At 40.5% G+C, this 21,320-nt stretch overlaps 1 protein-coding gene across 1 annotated transcript; it reads left to right on the forward strand.

Moving 5' to 3' along the window:
* The first annotated feature begins 16,935 nt into the window (after positions 1-16,935).
* On the forward strand, positions 16,936-18,931 carry LOC145117603 (chloroplastic import inner membrane translocase subunit TIM22-2-like). The gene is made up of 5 exons (XM_079053900.1): positions 16,936-17,233; positions 18,061-18,125; positions 18,223-18,295; positions 18,362-18,415; positions 18,492-18,931. The coding sequence occupies exons 1-5, from the start codon at positions 17,017-17,019 to the stop codon at positions 18,743-18,745; spliced, it is 663 nt and encodes a 220-aa protein (XP_078910026.1). The 5' UTR covers positions 16,936-17,016; the 3' UTR covers positions 18,746-18,931.
* Positions 18,932-21,320: the final 2,389 nt, after the last annotated feature.

Genomic DNA, 21,320 nt, shown 5'->3' on the forward strand with positions numbered 1-21,320 from the left:
ATAATATCTTATGAGGAAAATATTGGATTTTTCTTGTGTATACATTGCATTTTGCCAATAAAGGTTTTTTTTCCAACATTTCACCCAAAAGCTTATGAACTCACCAACTTAATTGTTGACACTCTTTCAAAACTACTTGTATTCTCAGGAAACCAGGGAAACAGGTAATCAACTGCTTTTGAGGATGGGACGCCAGACGTCAAATTATACATTTTTGTCATCATAATGTAATTGATTTTGAAACATGTAAACTCATACTATGGTGTAACTTTTTCAATTATATTTATGATGGTTGTATTTACTATCTGCACTATTATACTCGTTGTTGTGATACTATACATGAAGTCCTCCACCCCTGAACGTTTCCGCCATCCTTGGTTTGGGGGTGTGACATCAAGATTTTCATTTATCTTCGTAGTGTAAAATCCCTAAAATAGTGATAAAATTTTCATTTTTAAAATCATCAAAACCATAGATCATATGTCTCAAAACCATCATAATACAATACAAATGTATCAAAAACATCAGAGTAAAATGATCATCAGTGTGGACATAATAAGGGGATGTTTTGCGATCACATCGAGTCCTTCCCTTTCGAACTGGAATGTACCTGAAAAAGTTAAACCACAAAACTGTAAGCAAAATGTTTAGTGAGTTCCCCAGAGTACCACATACCATACATACATTGCCATGGGCTACCCCCAATGGTCTTGCATACAAGTGTCATGGGCTACCCCGTGGTCTTTCATACCATTGTGTAACACACGTGTTCCAGGTTGGTTTAGCTTAATATTTATCAGGGACCAAAGATGGAGTTTTTGGTAAAAACTCTGATGCCACGACGTGGCACAAGATGCCCATGACGTGGCATAGAAGAAATAGATCGAATGTTTTAATGAATGTCACGATGTGGCAATGGGTGCCCACGACGTGGCAACTGTTATGGCCCAAGCCCTTAATTTTTAGGGTTTCCTCCCATATTTAAACATCATTTTCAAAGGATTATGGCATCCTCTTCAGTCTCCAACCCAAGCCTCCCTTAAAGAGTTTTGGTCTATTTTAGCAATCTTGGTGCCTTGAAGAATGAGAAGATGGTGTTTTGGTGCATTAATTTAGCAAGCAACATCATCCTCATCATCTTGTGCATATTTTGGACCCTTGTGAGTTTTCAAGTTTCTATATTTTTGGTTTGTGCTTCTAGATATAGGATTCTTGTCCCTTTTCTTCATGAATGTGAGAGTTTGAAGGAATGGATTCCATAAAGTTGGTAACTTTATGGATCCTTGAGGTCCATTTGGGGTTATATGTTTCAGATCTTGTGTTCATTGGTTTTTTTGGCCTCATGTGCAAGTTTGAGCCCTTTATCTTCCTTGGATTTGACCTATTTTAGGGTGAGACATGCATCGGACATGCATGTCCATAAAACACATATTTTATGGTGTATCTTGGGTATGAAGGTCTCGTGGAAAGTTTGGTGGGGTGTCTTGTTCGATTAAGATCTTAATAGGTTAACTCATGTCTCGTGATGTTATTAAGGACATAGGGTCAAGAGTTTTGGTCTATTGGGATGACTAAAGGGATAAAGTTGGAAACTTTATCCATTAAGACCTTGGAATGAAACAGATCTGAGCTTTGGAGCTCTTGAAATCGGAAGAAAATGGATTAAGCTCATTTGAGCTGTTCAGACTAGTCTCCACGGCGTAGACTCAGGCTGCCACGACGTGGGGCCTGGGGAACCTTCGACTATTTTGGAATTTAATGCCCAAGACGTGGCCAAGGAGGGCCATGACGTGGAGGGCTGTTGATGGACAATTTAACTTCCGTTGACCATTGAATTTTTTACCAAGTTTGACTTTGTGTCAAACTTTAGGGTTTTTTTACTGTTGGTTAAGATTTTACCTAGTTTTGGTAATTAGTGGATTCACGGGAGCAACCAGTGCAGAAAGGGAAGCGTGTCTCATTCTTTTCGGGTTCTTCATTGCAGATGAGTTTTCCTCATTGTACTTGTAGGTCAAAGGCACCAATGTCGTCCCACTGGATTATGTATCCTGGTATTTTGGATTGATGTTATGTTGGTTATATGATAGACTGGTAGATCTGTATGATTACCCGCATTCATTGAGTATGTGCTAGAATGGTAGATCTGTATGATTACATATACTTGTTAGTTATATGTTATATGTTACTTATGTCGACATAATGTGGGTGGTTGAGGCTGTACTGCTTTGTTTTGTAGGCCAACAAACCCGGGGCAATCCAATTGGAAGATTGTGGGCCAGTGGCAATCCAATCGGGAGATTGTGGGACAGAGTGGCAATCCAATCAGGAGATTGTGAGCCAAAGTGGCAATCCAATCGGGAGTTGTGGGCCAGGGTAATCCATTCGGGAGACTGTGGACCCAACATGCAATACATATACATTTGTTTGGTTGTGTGTGTGGTACTTTGGGGGAAATCATTAAGCTTTGGCTTACAGTTTGATGATTATGGTTTCAGGTACTTTAGAGGACAGGGGCAAGGCGAAGGCTTGATCGTGCACATCCTTCAGATTTTATGATGTTTGATTTTAGGATACTCTGATTCGTGATTATAACTTTTGGAAACAATGTTTTGTAAACATTTATGGTTTTTGGCTTGGTTTTAAAAATAAAATAAATATCCTTGATTTTTGGGATGTTACACATTGCCATAGGCTGCCCCCATGGTCTTCCCTTGCAGTGCCTTGGCTACCCTAAGGTCTTACACACAAGTGTCATGGGCTACCCCCATGGTCTTTCATATAAATGCCACTCGCCACCCTCGGGTCTTCCATGCAAGTATCATAACGACAACTAGCATCCTACATAACACAATCCAGTGGGTCTGTATTGGTGCCTTCGACCCACAAGTGCAATGATAAGACTCACCTCTCAGACGATAATCAACTTCTACTACTCTCACTGCCAAAAATACAGATGCTATACATCACCTATATAGTCACACAAGATAAACCCTTAGTCTGCCTTCCAAAACTAGGAGTTTAACCAAAAGTCAACAGTCAAAATTTAACATTCAAAGTTGACTTCGGTCGACTGCCACGTCGTGGCCATCCATGACCACTTTGTGGCCCACAAGTGACAAATAAACGAAGATTCCCTAGTCGCCATGTCGTAGAAACCTAAGGCCACGTCGTGGGCATTGGGTTTCTTAACAACTTAATGGGTTGTAACACCCATAAAAAAATCAAGCCAATTTAAAACTTTTTTAAACATCCAAAATCCATTAGTTATTACGAAATGTTTTCAAAATAGTTTAATATCAGAGTATCCCAGAAACCATAAGTCCAAAACACGAGGAATGTGTACGGTCACGCCTTCGCCTTGCCGAGACATCTGAAGAACCTAAAACAATAAACTGAAACCGTAAGCACAAAGCTTAGTGAGTTCCCCCAGAATACCCATACACACAACAATACACATATAATCACAAACAACATACTATTTGTCCAATCATCCATCGGGATAGAATACCCCAGACCCAATCAACCTCCGGGTCCAGTCATCCATCCGGATGGAATACCCCATGTTGGAAAGCCAATATATATAAATAACGGGTCCAGCCATCCTCGGGATGGAATACCCTCGGCCCATAACCATCGGGTTGGAATGCCCACATACTATGAGCCCAATCATCCTCGGGATGGAATACTCACGGCCCACAACCATCGGGTTGGAATGCCCAGGTCTATTGGCTCTCGCATAAAGCAAATAAGCCTCAACCACTAATCAAACATGTACACATATATCAGCTAATCACATAACAGTCTATAGACAGACAAATTGATCTAACATATCATAACAACATAGTAACATCCTATCTACCAGGATACTACTCTAACGGATCATAACAACATATAACATCCAATCTGTCGGGATACTGATCTAACGGATCATACAATACTCGAGCATATAACATATCAGGATAGCAATCCAAAAGGGTCGGCCTTGGTGCCTTAGACCCTTGGGTATAGTGAGAAAAACTCACCTTACACTGCTGAAGTCCCGCGGATAAAACTCCAGCTGTTGGTTGACAGATTCCCGATCTGTCAACATCAAAACAACACCCAGTTAATAATTGGGTTCCAAGCCCAAGGTCCAACTCACACTACAAAGGCCTAATAGTCAACCAATGGACCAAAGCCCAACATATGGCCCAATTTTCCAAATTGGTCCCAGACCTCTACATGGTCTTACCCTAAGGCCCAACCACTTAGTCCAGTCCAAACATTTGGCATTTCAATTGTTCCAACCTCTCATAATCCTCAAGGCCCAATTATGGCCCATCTATGGCCCAATTTTCCAAATTGGGCCCAAAACCTCACATGGGCCTTACCCTAAAGCCCATCCAAATATTTTAGTCCATTTACTTGTTCTTGGATAGCCCATCAGTAGCCCAATCACCAAAGTCTAATAAAAAGGCCCAACTCAAAGCCCAAGTGAAATTAGGGTTTTCACATGAAATGACGATTAGGGTTAAGTGTTCCTGCTTAACCCATTAGGGACTTAATCCATTAAGTCCAATATTGCCTTAGGTTAATTGCAATTGATTATTAATTAACATTTTCAGTCTAATAAATAATTCCAGTGCGGCTCCCGATCAAATTCCCAAAATTAGGATTTCATGACATTAGGGTTTCCAACCCAATAGGCCCAAAAGCTAAGTCCTTAGATCCATTAGGGTTTCATTAGGCCCACTAGGGTTTCATTAGTCGGGCACCACCCACTACCACCTCGGGTAGTGGTGGTCAACGGCGGCTCATGGCGGCGGCGACCACCTCACGGTGGTGGTTATGGTTTTAGTCTATTTTTGTCCAAGCATCCCAAATGAAATCTAAACACAAACAAAGCACACCGCCACCCAACACGGCGGCTGGTGGCGCCAGGAGGCGGCAGCCACCACCTCACGGTGGTGGTTACGAGTTTCTTTTCATTATTCTAATCTCTAATTACATTTTACAATGCTTTAACCCAAAAATAACACATCCAAATAAAATACACACCCACCCACCTTGTGGTGGCCGACGGTGGCACATGGCGGCAGCCACCATGGCTGGCGGCCATGGTGGGTATCTTTTCTGTTTTCCAGCCATCAAAAACCATCTACAATCACACACACGCGATTCTGATTTGTTCAAAGGGTCCAGCCACCCACCTGGTGGCTCACGGCGCCGACAACGGCTGTTTCACGATGGCAGCCACCACCTCACGATGGTGGTGGTGGTTTCTTTTGGTTCCCAATCAAGCAACAACACACACCAGCAAGCCCTTGCTCAAAATTCTGGACGCAACCACCAGGTTATGCACTCAATCATCAACTTGTGGCGGCCTTTTTTGTTTGGAGATGACAGCCACCACCTCACGGTGGTGGTGGTGGCGGGTTATCTTGATTCCTGCCCACAAAACGTACATGCTTCACTATTAGCTTCGGAAATAGCCCTTAAAGGCGAACACACACGTATTCAGCCGCCTACAAGGTGGCATAACATCGCCGAAATGCCACAGAAATGGCGACCAACGGCGGCCTCGACCCATAACGGCGACCATAGGGCTGTCGGCGGCAACAACCGACGTACACGACGCCGAATCACCAAGAATAGCGAAGGAGAGGAGAGGGAGAAGTGGAAGATGGGCTTACCAGCGGTTTTCCGATCGCTCACGACCCTCGCAGCAACAATACTCAGATCAGTCGTCGGTCTTGGCGGCCATCCCAGCTGAACATGGCGTTTCCGGTAGCGGAGCTGCGACGACGGCGATCCTCAGCGAAGCAGCGACGGTTGAAGGCGTTCCAAGGCGTAGTTGCGGCTGGGGAATTGACGATCTAGGGTTAGGTTTGAGCAATGCAACAGGAGGGAAGGAATACGTTGGGTTAAAGTCCCGCTCCAATCAAACCTTTGCACATTTGACGAGTTTGGTCCCTCCCCATGAGAATCTTTTCAACCAAGGTCCAAAATTTACCATTTGTACCTTGTTTTCTGAAATCCCTTTCAAATCAAGTCCATAATTTACCCAACAGCCCTCAGTTTCCAAAATCTCTTCAAATTAAGTCCCAATAATTCACCAAGTAGTCCTTGCCTTCATAAATATTTACAAAACCACTCCGGAACTTACACTTTTAACCACTGACTTCTAAAATAGTGACAGTTATCGCCTCGAGACCAACACCTTGCTATATAATCATTGATTTTAGGGCTACTATACTTTCATTAATTAATTTATTTATTTATTTAATAAACGGGATGTTACATGGGTTAAGCTGTCTCTTCCGATCCCATGAGCTCCAAGGCTCAGATCTGGTCCTTCCTATGGTGTAGATGGATAAAGTTTCCAACTTTATCCCTTAAGACTACCAAAGAGATCAAGATATAAAACCCTAGGTCCAATAAAGGCAAAACATGATATAGACTTAACCATTAAGCACTTAATCTCTAGAGTTCTTAGTCAAACAACTCTAGAAGAGTTTCTAACACCAAAACTATCTTAAAAGTTAGTGCTTTATATACATGCATATCCAATGCATGTTTTGAACTCATATTAGGTCAAAATAAGGATTATGACCAAAAATATCATGCATGATTTAAAATACAACCATACTTCAGATCCAAACTACAAACCACTGAATATGGGACGAAACTAAAGATCTAGCAACCTAACAACATAAAGGTTGAGTCTTTGACACTTATAGAGGTCCCAAAGTACGCTAGAGTGAGAATGGAAATGTGCTTGCTGGATATTGGCTCACTTATTCTTCATTATTCCTTTAGAATCTTCCAAAAAGCACCCAAATAAGCTTCAACAATGGATGAAAGGGATTAGGGTTTCTTCAGAGCTTAGGAGGATGATGGAGGTTGGGGATGAGCAAACCTAGACTCCCCATTCCTTTAAATAGGGTGTAAAACCTGAAAGATTAGGGTTTAAGCCTCCAGCGGCAGCCACGCCATGGCCTCTAAACTGTCACACCGTGGCGGGTCAAAATAATTTTGCGTCCAAAAATGCCTCGCCATGTCCGTGGTGATCCTCCACCACGCCGTGGCAACTCCAAACAACCAACTATGAATAATAAAATGTACCTCAAGATTCGGATGTTACAACTCTCCTCCACTTGAATCAGACTTCGTCCTCAAAGTCCGCAACCACAAATAACTCTAGGTAATGCTTCATCATCTCCTTCTCAGGCTCCCACATCCACTCTAAACCCTTCCGGTGCTGTTATTGCACCTTAACTAAGCCCAATACCTTGTTGCTTAAGGTCTTCGTCTTCCTATCAAGAATCACAATTAGTTTATCCACATAATTCATACGCTCATCTACCTGAATATTATTCAAGGGAACCACTGCAGAATCATCAGCTAAACACTTCTGTAACTGTGAGACGAGGAATGTGTTGTGGATTGATTGAGCTCATCAGGCAGGTCCAACCGGTACGCAACCTTGCCCACCCGACCGATAATCTTGAAGGGACCAATATACCGAGGGCCCAACTTGCCCTGTTTTTGGAATCGGATGATGCCTTTCCAAGGCGACATCTTCAGAAGTACATAACCCCCCACCTGAAATTCGAGGTCTGATCGTCTCCGGTCAGCATAACTCTTCTAGTGACTCTATGCGGTTTGTAGTCGACCTCGCACATGCTGAATCAACTTATTGGTCCTGAGTACTACCACCATACTCCCCATATCCCGATTCCCGACCTCCCCCAATATCTCGAAAGGTGGTCGATCAATACTGGCATGATAGCTATTATTGTAGGAGAGCTCGACCAGTAGAAGATAAGTATCCTAACTCCCGCCAAAATCCAACACACATGCCCTGAGCATATCCTCGAGCATCTAAATAGTTCACTCACTCTGTCCATCAGTCTGGAGTGATACGTTGTGCTGAAATGCAGCTGAGTACCCAACCCTCATGAAATTTCCTCCAAATTCTGAAGGTGAAGCAAACATCTCGATCTGAAACCACCGAAACTGACACTCCATGCTGAACCACCACATCCTTGATGTAGATGTCAGGCCATCCAATTTCTAGGCAGAAATGCTCTCAGCAATCTATCCACGATGACTCAAATGTAATCAACCCCACATGCCGTCCTTGGCAACTTCCTGATAAAATTCATGGTGATTTTCTCCCATTTCCACATGGTAATGGGTAATGGATGTATCTTGTTGTGGGGTATCTGATGTTCGACCTTGACTTTCCAACAAGTCAAGCACCGCTCCACAAAGCATGTTACATACCTCTTCATACAGGGCCACCGTTAACTCAATCTCAAGTCTTTGTACATCTTCGTGGCTCCCGGGTGGATCGAAAACTTTGATTTATGAGCCTCTTCCAGTAGTGTTTGCCTAACCCCACCAACAACCGGGACTCAAACTGTAACACCGTAATTTTTCAAACAATTTTTCACTTTTAAAAAAATAATTTCATTCATACATATTCTCAAATCTCAATGTATCACATATCAAATCCATAAAAACACATCCCAAGATCAAAATGAATAAAACTCCAATAGTGTGTACTGATCATGCTGGTGCCTTCCCGCGATCCTCACTGGTACCTGAAACACATAACACAAAACACTGTAAGCATAAATGCTTAGTGAGTTCCCAAAAATACCACATATAATACATATTAGCCACTCGAGGCTATAACTCTGTGGACCCTCCGGTCCTAACTCTGTGGACCCTCTGGTCCTAACTCTGTGAACCTTCCGGTTCTAACTCTGTAACTCTGGAACATACACGACATGAATCACATAGAAATAATGCAGTGTATCACAATCACATAAATAGCATACAAGATACCCTGTCACATAACTCTAATTACCACTCTAGGTAAAGTACAGTGAGAAGACTCACCTCGGGTAACTCGGTAAACCTCGAACTCTGAAATACTGCACTAGCCTTCGCCTAATCACATAATTAATTACTCTAATTAATATAACTTCTAAAGGCTAGGCCAACCTCTCCTTATAATTTCTCTAAGAAGGGTAAAAGACCATTCTACCCCTCTAATGGCTCATAAGTCCAAACACTGACTAAACCCTAAAAGTCAACTAAAGTCAACGGTCAACATTGACCGGACTCACGGAGTGCACTAGAGTGACTCGGCGAGTACATGCCTGTCCTCTTCGCCCCTGGTCCTCACTTGACTCGCTGAGTCAACCCTATACTCCACGGGTCGTCACAGGTCGCGAGTCGCGGGGCAACCCGACTCGACTCGTCGAGTCCCTTATGGGCTCGGCGAGTTCCTCCCATGAAAACTCTCAAAAGATATCTTGAGGTCAGATCTGCTTCACCAACCAGTAGATCCAACCTTCTAACACTTGAAAGTAACGTAAAGGTTCAAACTTTACGTTCATGCAATGCTTATAAGACCAAAAATGAAGAAATAACCATTTAAATGGGGTTTTACTCTCAAGGCTCACATGAAAGCTCATAAAGCTGGAAGCTTGGGACCTTTTGGACCTCTCAAGGTCCAGATCTATCATCTATACCCAAAGGGACCTCATATGCTTCACAATCCAACTCAAAATTGTGCAAAGGAAACCCTAGATTCAAGGAATCTATCAAATACACGAAATGGGAAGGAACTTGCACCTCAAAACGTGAATCTTAGTGTGAACAACACAGATCCAAGCTCCTCAATCATCCTAGCTTGTTCTACCTCCTTCCTTCTTGCTAAAACACACAAGAAATGGTGAGTTAGCCTTCCTCTTGCACCACAAACGATCTCTCTGCTCTCTAGGGTTTCTCAGGGGTGAAGTGGCCGCAAATGGAGACCATAAAGGCCCTTAAATAGGGCTCAGGCCCCGAGATTTAGGGTTTCACTTTACAGTGCGGACTCGCCGAGTCCACGCATCGACTCGTCGAGTCCCTCATTAATCCAGACAAGAATTCGCGATCCTACTCGGCGAGTCTGAGCGCCTACTCGCCGAGTCCCTCCCTAAAACTCAGGGTAAATACTTAAAATAAGATACCTGGGAATCCGGATGTTACACAAACCCTACCACACTGAGTAAGTAGTCCACGACTATCCCTGACAAATAATGGAATCTAACCCCTGATTCGTTCCTCCTTCCAATTTTCTTTCTTCAACCCTTCCACTTGAGCCTTCTTGATCATATCTAATAGTGGAGAAACAATAACCATCCTCAAACATAAATCTCGGATAGGTGTACTTGCGGCCTTTCAACTCAAAGCGTTGGCCACAATGTTGGCCTTCCCAGAATGATACAAGATTCCGCAATCATAATCCTTCACCACGTCCTACCACCTCTAATGTATCATATTCAGATTCTGTTGATCCATCAGGTATCTCAGGCTCTTGTGGTCAGTGTAAATAGTGCACCTAACCCCATACAAGTAATGCCTCCAAATCTTGAGGATGAAAACCTAGCCCCCAACTCTAAATCATACGTTGGGTAATTCGCCTCACGAGGCTTTAACTGCCTTGAAGCATAAGCAGTCAGGTGACCTCTCTGCATAAGTACTACTCCCAATCCTAAAATCGATGCATCACAATAAACAACAAAAACGACAAGGCTTATAAAACTAAGGACTGTATGTTAAAAGTCCAAAAACTTATGGATTACACATTATTTTTTTAAAAGGGATAATGACAGGAGAGGGTAACGTACTTTAGCTTTTGGTCACATTTGGTTACCAATTTTTTTCGTGTTTTATTAACCCTTGAACTTGTTGAAATGTATAAATTATACCAGTATGACCGGTAATAATGGGTTTTGCCGATTTCCGACGTTGTTTCCGACCAAACATGAGTTTTTCGGCAAAGTATGATTTTCAGGTCAAACTCGATTTTTCAGTGAGACCTCTTTTTTACTCGATTTTTCCGACGATACCTCTTTCATGTGTTCATCTTCATCTTCATTAGCTTTGATTTCAGGAACAAAACTGCAAACTATTTGTGAGTTCATTTTTCGTGTGTTCATGTTCATCTTCATCAGCTTCGAATTTTCACAAACAAACACCAAGAACACATAGTTGGGTGTGATTTGTGAGTTCATTTTCTGATTTTTTTTGTCTAATTACTTCAATAAATGTAACATCCGGTTTTCCCAGGTATATTATTTTCATTATTTAATTTGAGAATCTTGGAGAGACTCGACGAGTTGACGCCTCAACTCGTCGAGTAGGGTCGTGACTTGTGACGTGTATTAATGAATGGACTCGACGAGTCTGTGAGCCGACTCGCCGAGTCAGCGCTGTTGGGGGAAACCCTAATTTAGTGGGCCTGTGGCCTATATAAAGGCACTTATAGCCTCCCTTTGGCGGCCACACTTCCCTGAGAAACCCTAAACAACCTTGGAGCTCATAGAGTGAGAGATAGAGAGAGAGAGAGCTAACTTTGAGATCTTTGGTGAATTTGTGGAAGGGAGAAGAGAGTTTTCAAGCAAGGAGTAAAGGATGGGCATTGGATCTGCTAATACTCGTCCAGGAGCTTCTATTAAAGGTATCAAGTTCGAACCTTTCCTTCTGATTAAGTATATGACATTTTTGGGAGATTAGGGCTCCTTTTTGTGTATATATTGGGACTTGAAAGGTTTGGGGTTCATAAGGAAGCTTGAACTCCAGATCTGGACTGTAGGAGACCCTTAACATCTAAAGGTTCAAGCTTTATTCTGATTTGGTGAAGTCCTTGTGAGAAAAACCTTTGTTAAGGCATGATCTTGGCATTTCTTGCCCAAAATGTCATGCATGGGCGTAAAGTCTATGACTTTACGTGATATTTGAGCCCTGAGAATGTGGATCTGGAGTTTGAGGAAGTATTCCGCCTTAAAGTCGTCTGAATGCAAGCTGGGTCTTAATAGACTCGCCGAGTTGATGAGCCGACTCGGCGAGTAGCTTAGGGTTTGTCCCGATGAGTTGAATCGCGCTATAACTCGACGAGTTAGGGGTTAACTCGACGAGCTGGACCTTACTGAGGTTATTAAGAAACGATGGGACTAGACGAGTCGCACGAGTACACTCGGCGAGTCTGGTCAATTTTGGACTGATGACTAGAGTCTGACTTCTGTTGACTGTAAGGTCTGGTCAAATGAGTAGTGAAAGTCAGGGAGGGGTAAAATGGTCTTTTACCCATTTAAGAGACTAAGAGTGTAAGAGAGATCAGCGAATAGTGTAATTGAGTGTGAGGGGAGTATTGATTAGAAATATTATCCATGTGATAGGCGGAGACTAGATCGAGGATTTCGAGCACGAGATTTTACTAGCTAGCTTACGAGGTGAGTCTTCTCACTATATTTTACCTTGAGTGGTATTTATGTGTGACCAGAGGGTCTTATGTGCTTACTTGAGTTGTGCTTTATTTGTGTGATATATATTATGATATATTATGTGAGTCTGAGACCGGACCGGAGGGTCCAACGAGCCATGGGACTGGAGGGTCCCAACCAGACCGGACCGGAGGGTCCAACTAACCGTGGGACTGGAGGGTCTCACTGAGACACATAGACTGCAGGATCTTACAGTGTTATAGCCTCGAGTGGCTAAGATGTTGTATGTGGTATTTTGGGGAACTCACTAAGCATTCGTGCTTATCGTGTTATGTGATTATGTGTTTCAGGTACTTCCGAGGATCGCGTGAAGGCACCGTCTTGATTGTACACACACACCTGAGCTGGAGTTATATTTTTATGGATCCTGGATTGTGATAATTACTTTTTGAAAACTATGTTGATGACTGATATTTGGAGTTTTTGATATATGTGACATGTGTTTTGGTATAAATGAAAATGAAAAAATTTGTTTGAAAATTTACGTCGTTACAATAAAACCTAGATTAAAAGTGTGGCCGGAGGTGAGGAATGCTGGAGAAGATGACCATAAAATCATACTTAGCCGGGAACAATGTTGGAAACTGGCAAAACCCACTATTATCGGTCATACTGGTATAATGTATACGTTTCAACAAGTTCATTGGTTAACAAAGCATGAAAATAATTTAGTGACCAAATATGACCAACAACCAAAATACGTTACCCTCTCAATCCATTATCCATTTTCTGAATAAAACCATTATTTTTTGATAAATTTAGGATGTCTATGTTAGGGGAAATGACACAAATTCCCTACGAATTTCTAGGGTCGATCAATTTAGTTCATAAATTATTTTCATAGCTTTATGAGGGAACCAAGTCCTTTTTGTCTGGTCAATTAAGTCCTTTTGGCCAAAGTGAAGGGGTCACCCGGTTACCCCTTTGCCACATTGACATTTGTTGACTAATTCCCCATGTTGACTTTTAATTTTTCCAATTTGTTGACCAAACTTGCCACATCACCAATTGTGCTTTGGTTGATTTCTTTAATTTGGAGAGTTTTCAAGACTATCACGTCGGTGTCAAGATAAAGACCACCATATTTGTACAACAAACAAAGTCGATGGAGATTCGAGATGTTTTGGCCTAATGGGGCATCTAGGGAATGAACATGACCTCAGATTAGCTTTGAAAACAAAGATTCTGCCATGGTGCTCTTGAACAAGTGATCCTATTCTAACTTCATAAATCACAATCAAACTTTTAACAAACATATGCCAAAGGATAATCATAAAATTGAAAGCATTTTTTCTCTAACACAAATTGCATAGACGTCACACCCCCAAACCTGAACGGCGGAAACATTCGGGGATGGATGACTTCATGTGTAGTATCACAACAATGCACAATAGTAATCAAAGTACAACATTCATTACATTGATAAAATATAACTTTACATTCGTGTTCAAATCATTGTATATTTGACACCAAAAAGTATAATTAAAAGACATAATTATTTGAAACTCTGTCTTCCTCAAAACTTGTGGGTACCTGTTTTTTGATTCCCTGAAAATACAAGTAGTTTTAAAAAGAGTGTCAACAATTAAGTTGGTGGGTTCATAAGCATGTTTGTAATTGAAATCTGTAATTTGTTCCTTTGAAAAATGTAAACATGTTTTCCCCAGAAAATCCTATATTTTCTGTTGTATATGTATCTGTGTTCTGAAATAGTATGATATAGTTTTAAATTCCCATAAAACTATGAAAAGTATGTTTTCTCTGTATTAGGATAGTATTCTGTATTTGTACTCGTATGAAAACTTATGAAGTTGTAAATATCTAGATTTACCATTTATAGTTTTATTTATATAAACTTATGTGAAGTTGTTTACTTGTTCTTACACTAAACGTATTATTCAATACCAAATTGTGAGTTATCATAACCATGCTTGATGACCTAAGTCTCGCCTGAAACACGACGTTCTTCAGGCGTCGAAATATGATACGACAATTGTCACCACAGGTCTGCCGACCTAGCTGTTGCAAGTAGCTCTGGTGCGAGATTGTCAGTCCCGTATAGATTTATACACAAGTGTCACGCTCTCCCTCCAGGAGACTCTGGTTATAATTTTCAGGACTTTTGTTTTATACTTAAATAAGTACTTGAAGCGTGTCTCACAAATGCTATATTGACGATTACGTGTAGAATAATGAAAAATAACTTTGTAATAGATAAACTGTAAATATCTCATAAATTATATTTAATATAATTTATATAGTTATTTTCATAAGTTATCCTGAATATGAAAAGAAATATGTAAGTTCCATCAACTGTATTGATAAGTATGCATGACCCATAAACTATACCTATTATAGTTTATATGCTTGTTTTTATATGAAATCCCGAATTGGTAAAATAGTATGTTTATTTTAGTAAAAATATCAATCGTAAACTATTTGAATAAATTTTGTTATTTATACAAGATTTCCTTGTATTTTACCTGTATTTTCCCCCTAAAATATTTATAAAGATAGTGAAAATAAAGGGGTATAAACTCACTTAATAGGTGGTGATTCGGGCAGCGTTTCGTTTCTAGAAAGGAGTTTTATTGATGAAACTGAGAGTTTTTGATGAAAAGTCGGCTTCACGCGGGCAGAGTTTCAGCTAAAAATTGAGGACTTCGGGGCTTGCTTCAGGTGGTAAGGAGGTTCCCGGGACTTAGGAGGGTTTAGAGAGGCTTAAATGAGTGTTTAAGAGGAGAGAGGTTTTGGAATTTGTAAACCAAACTCGGAAGTATCGCAGCCTATTTATAGGAGACCTCTGACCTCGGTACGCAGGGCGTTCCTGCGAGGAGCGCAGCGCGTTCCGGAGCACAGGGCGTTCCTTCGGACGCAGCGCGTAGGAGCGAGGCGTGTCTGTTGTTCGGTTTTCGGGCTTCGGACGTGTCAAGATGCGAGATACGTGTCCACCTGCATGCGAACGCGGGGCGTTCCCCTTCGGATAAGCCTCGAAATGTGTGTCCAAAACTTCAAAAATTCATAACTTTCGCATACGAGCTCCGTTTTTTATGTTCTTTATATCCACGCGTAGGTGAAATTATACTCTACGACTTTCGTTTAGACTTTGTCGGCTAATTTTGACTTTATTTTTAATATTATTATTTTTAACAAACTGGGACATGAACATTCGTTAAAAATTCATAACTTCTTCATCCGATGTCCGTTTTCGTCTGTCTTTTTACCGTTGTACTACTATTGACGAGATATTCGATTCTCGTTTAGGTTGTGTCGGCTAAAAATCGTCCGATCTTTATTTCGAATTTCGAGCTGTGTACTACTATGTCGAATCTTAGAAAAATCATAACTTCTTCATACGAAGTCAGATTTGGACGTTCTTTTTATGGACACTCTCGGTTTAACGAATACTACAACTTTCATTTAGAGAGTTAAGGCCTAAAAGCATTTTATTGAAAAGTTACTTTTTACACTAAACAGTGTTTTGTCGGTTTTGTCGCAGATCTTTGATTGGTCATAACTTCTTCGTTATAACTCGAATTTCAGTGTTCTTTATATTTTCGGAAACCTTGTTACGATCTCTACCACTTTATTCATCCCAATTAAGATTATTGAACAATTTATTTTTGATGCTTATTTTTGTCTCAATAAACTTCTATTCTTATTATTTCAAAATAAGTTACAATTTGACCTAGACTATTACATTGACTTGAAATATCAGGTTGTTATAATAGAGGTAACATTCCAAAAATGAAAACTTTAAAGACCAACCTAATACTTTGATAAAACTATTAAAATACAAGGACCGGAAACCCAAAAAGCTAGTGTTTTAATAAGAAAACAGTGATGTTGGTGGTTCTGACAATAGGCAACAGTGGCGGCGTGTTATGTCTCCGATGAAAAGGAAACAGAAGGATGATATATGGCACTGTAGGAGTTAACAGTTAAAGGAAACTTTTGAAAATCAGAACTCGATATCGGTTTTGATGGTGGTGCTTTTGACTAGCCCTCACTCCATCAAACCTTATTCATCGCAAAATCAAATCCCAATGGAATTAGATCATGCTCACTAAAGATAGCAAAAACCATAGATCAACCTGTTCATCTATTGTACACAGAAAAAAGAAAGAGAAATCGAATCATCATTACCATCCGTCACGTTATTAAACCCTGTTTATCGCTTGCTTGAGCGAGACCAGAAAACGCGAAGAAAAAAAAAACGGTGCAAAGTGGTTTGTTGATGCTGCTAAGGATTCACGTAAAGGAAATGATAAGGTGATCGATCGAGAGAGAAGGAGGAGCGAACCTGTGTATTTGTGGAGAAAAGAAAAGAGACAGATCTGTGACTTTGAGAGAGAGAATGAACCAACTTTTGTCTTTGTGTCATTCTTACCGGCTAAAATCAGTAAAAGGGGTTAAAAAGACATGTTGGTTGCTCACGGCTTGTTCCCTCATAAAGCCATGAAAATATTTTAAGGACTAAATAAACCAATCTTAAAAAGTACATTTGTGTAATTTCCTTTATTATCTAAAAGTTTCCTACTAAAATTACTTTCCAAAAAGGTAGCCGGCAAACGGTCGAAGCGTACGACATCGTTTGAGTGATAATGTAACCTAATGGGTCATCAAACTTTGGGGAGTACGAAAATCGGAAAACATTATTCTAGGGTTTTCCTTTTGGATAGAACAAAAAATGGCATCGACGACGCCGGCGGCCGATCCTACTGGTTCCGATTCCGACGGAGAAATTGTCGTTGGAACCACTACCGTTACGAGCACTAATTCTGAACCTATCGTGATTTCGGATTCCTTAACGACTACCAGTCAGTCAAGTCCACCTTTAGTTTGCCTTTTCCGGTTTGCCGGAGACTCCGCTGCTGGCGCATTCATGGGTTCAGTCTTCGGTTATGGTAATATTTCTCACTCCTTGACGCATAAGTGAGATTTTTTTAAGTAGTGTTAATGTTTTGATTGTTGCAAGCATAAACAGGCGCCCACGGCTGTTGCTTGTAAAATTTAACGAGGATTCAGTAATAGTGTGTTTCAAATGAGAACGTTATGCTGTTTCCTAGAAAAAGAAATACATAGCAAAATATATTGATGATAGTAATTGTTGTGCGTTGATTAGTTTTCTTATCATACTTTGTAGGCTGATTAGAAGCAGCACATGTTCTGTTTTGCATGTTGAACCTTGTTACTTCCCAAATACAACTGCAAATGATTGTGTCACATATTTTCTGTGTAGTTACTGTTTGCTGCTATAAAGTTGTATGATATCAACAATTTACTTGGAGAGATCAATGTTTTTACCAGTGTGAGGTAGATTATTTGGTGGCTAATTAGCCAATCACATCTCGGCTAAACAGCCACTATGTTGTGTGAATGGTCAGTAAGTCCACCTAGATTAATGTGTTAGAAGCTTTTGGTGTTCAAGTTCTATCTTGTTATGCCACAGCTATTAAACTACACCTGTTTGAGTTAAAGCACTTTTACAGACTTCCAGTATCAATAAGAACTTTTTGGTGGCTAATTAGCCAATCACATCTTGGCCTAATGGCTGTCGCGTTGTGTGAATGGTCAGTAATCCCACCTAGATTAATGTGTTAGAAGCCTTTGGTATCCAAGTCTTCTCTTGTTATGCCAAGGCTATTAACCACACATAGCTGTGTACTTGCTGTTAAATATAGAAAGAATTACTTGCTTTATCCGGTACTGAGTTATGTATTGGGTTATAAAGGTTCAGGACTGATTAAGAAGAAAGGGTTTAAAGGATCATTCCCAGAGGCAGTATCATCTGCTAAGGTATTGAATGATATTAGCTTCATAGAAGTTGTTTATGGGAGTTTTGTTTGTTTAATTGACAATCTAGTATAATTGATTCTTTTTCTGTTCTTACCAGACTTTTGCAGTTCTTTCTGGAGTCCACAGTTTGGTTGTATGTTTCTTGAAAAGGCTTCGAGGGAAAGATGATGGTAGGCTATTTTTTGTTCTAACAAAGATCAGTGACACTAATTACTAATATAACTTTGTTTCTACAGTCATAAATGCAGGTGTAGCTGGATGCTGCACTGGGCTTGCTCTAAGTTTTCCAGGTACTTTCATCTCCTGAAATATATGTAAGCTTAGAATCATGTGAATTTCTAAATATTTACTTTTTGTTTTTGTCAGGTGCACCACAGGCTCTTTTGCAGAGTTGCATAACGTTTGGTGCATTTTCATTCATCATTGAAGGGCTTAACAAGCAGCAACCAGCAATGGCACAATCAGTTTCTTCATGGCCCAGAAGAGGTGAAGAGTATGGGAAGCTTCCTCCATTGGCTTTCCCTCTTCCCCATGAACTGAAGGAGTCTTTTTCTTTTTTCTGCAAAACCATTGAACGAAGCAGCAAAGTCAACTTTCGTCGTGGCTCTTCTTCACATTAATATTAATCAAGGCTTTCCTATATTACCCTCTAGAAGTTTTGCCTGCACTGTTGTCCTTTGTATTGTAAATTTACAGTGACATGCTTCAAGTTTTTCTCCTTAGATTCTACTATCCGAGTGTCGTGTAATTGATAATGAGGCTGCTTTTTATCTTCAATGCCATAACAAGCTTCTCTTTGCCTTTCATCATGCTTCTTAAGAGCTCTCTTTTTTGCATCTTGGTAGTGTAATCACATACTTGCCTCGTGTGCCCTTCCATATAATTTATGCTTTTAAAAGAGGGTAAATGTGTAAAAAGGTATTTAAGGTGTTTTTTTTTAATTATATTTATTATTATTATTAATAGAATTATAGTAATTATAATAGTTATTATTAGAGTTATTATTATTACTATTTTTATTATAGTAAAATTCGGTCAGATTTATATAATGATTTATTACTGTACATTGAAAAATATTTGTTGATTTATGAAGGTTATTAAAACAACAAAAGGTATTTATTAAATTATGTTGGATTGAATTTTACATGAGATATTGGCATAAAATGTAGGAAACAATTTAATTTCTCATTAGGTTATTATGTTGAACATACCCCCAATATTTGATTCTCGATATAATCACAATTTCGAAATTTCGAAAACATCATCAATAAACAGACCCACAATCTTCTTGGATAACATAATAAATCTTAGTTATCATCGTACAACGAGTGAGAAGACAAACGGGCAACAAACTGCGTCGTTAAGCCTTTTTGTATGGTAAATCCAATTCTTTTGAATACGATATCCATAGATCTAGAGGATATAACATTGTTATGCACGATCCGTTGTACTCTATGAAGAAGCTCCACCGCATCCGGAGCGAGGAAACCAAACATATCAAATGCAAATGGTATGAACATGTGTTTATTTTCCATGCATGTTTTTTCATGTTTTGCGACCTTGAATGTAGTGACTTTTAAAGCAGTCTGTCCCACCGTGAAACACCTAACCCTCAAGCCCACGAGAGGGGATACCCTTGTAAGGTCTACACATGCGTGTTTCCCTTCAACCCATCCAAAAATCAAAACGTCAGTCGGTCTAAGGGTTGACATTCCTTCTCTCGGGTCGGTAAGAAATTCACAGGTGTTTCTTTCATGGCGGAAATTCCTGCACGCTTAAATATGTTAAACAAAACATCCCTAACCATATCGTGCCAGTATTTCAACCCCAGTAGTTCTTTATAATGAATTGCATGTTCTCCAAAAGAGTCCAAACATGTCTTGCGGCACACCAGGCATATCTCGTCATCTGAGAATATTGGGATCATGAGACGATATTTGAGAATAGTACGATACTCCACAGGAGACATATGTTGGCCAAACCCATCTATAGGGATAGCTAGAAGAAAATCTTGAGCATATGGTGCACGTAAACAATGGAAAACTGCTTTCTGCCAAGCCGTCATGTTGAAATGCACTTCCATATCATGGACAATTTTACTAAAAAGGGCACTCGCCAGTGTATTATGAGATTTTTTTTTGGGGGGGGGGGTGTCCTTAGTAGTAAAACTACTAAGGTCAATGTCGAGAAGCTTGTTACGAAGAGAAGCCAAGGCACATGCATAATCAGAATCCATACCATATATGTCGTTATCCCGTAAGATGTGGTATTGCAATACCCAAGATTAGGCCCTTGAGGCAACAAAAACATATGAGGTAGCCTCTACCGCCGAGTATAAATCCAAACCACCAAACCTAATGGGTAGGGAAGCAATTCACCACTGTATGTCACCAAAAAAAGGGTCACAACAAACCACAATCTCCTCAATCGTCCTGCGCAACCCGTTGTCAAAGAATAACACCGCCTCCTCCATGTGAATGGGTTGGCACGTCCTCAGCCCAAAGAAAAGTTTAGCAATACCCATACAAGACCGAAGCAGAAAGAGCTCACTCTGGGGGTCAGATAATTATGGAAGAAGGCGCATCAAATCCACAACGTTTTCGACTCTCTTTATGGCTAAATTGCTAATTAAACTAGCATCTCTACTAACAGCCCCCCAAGAAGTTTCACCCCTAATGGCGGCCTCCTAATGCAAACCGGTAATAGCCCCTCACGCAGCTTCCTACCATCACACTAGGGCCAAAAGAGTTCAGTTATCTTGATATTCAACTGAAGGCCCAATTTTGGGCCAATCACCTTAATGATGTCCAATGCTTTGGCCACCTTTTTCGAATCTCCAATAAGTGTTCAATCATCAAGGTACCATGCATGGAGAAGAAGCTTGCAATTGTCTATAATATTATGCAAGAGCGGGTGCAACACAAGGGAAAAGAGAAGTGGTCCCAATGGGTCTCCTTGTTGAACCCCAGTAGTGGACCAAATATGTGTGTCTCCTAGATACAACATTGTTGCTTGACCAAATAGGAATTCTACCCACAAGGATATAGAAGGGCACCTCAATCTAACCTCATGAAGTAATGCAGGTCTGTCGACAAGGTTAAAGGCATTGAAGAAGTCTATAGTAAGCATGGAAATAGACCCGTCATCGTGGTGCTCACTCAACATCCTGTTGGCGCTATGTAATACGACCTCAGC

Source organism: Lactuca virosa, chromosome 5, assembly GCF_052849685.1.
Source record: "Lactuca virosa cultivar CGN04683 chromosome 5, Lactuca_virosa_CGN04683_v6, whole genome shotgun sequence".
NCBI classification, from domain to species: domain Eukaryota; kingdom Viridiplantae; phylum Streptophyta; class Magnoliopsida; order Asterales; family Asteraceae; genus Lactuca; species Lactuca virosa.

Bases quoted from the DNA above. Each gene is read 5' to 3' on its own strand.
- LOC145117603 (XM_079053900.1), top strand. From the start codon at position 17,017: ATGGCATCGACGACGCCGGCGGCCGATCCTACTGGTTCCGATTCCGAC. The intron at 18,126-18,222 runs GTATTGAATGAT...TGTTCTTACCAG, and splicing joins AGGCAGTATCATCTGCTAAG to ACTTTTGCAGTTCTTTCTGG. The intron at 18,416-18,491 runs GTACTTTCATCT...TGTTTTTGTCAG, and splicing joins GCTTGCTCTAAGTTTTCCAG to GTGCACCACAGGCTCTTTTG.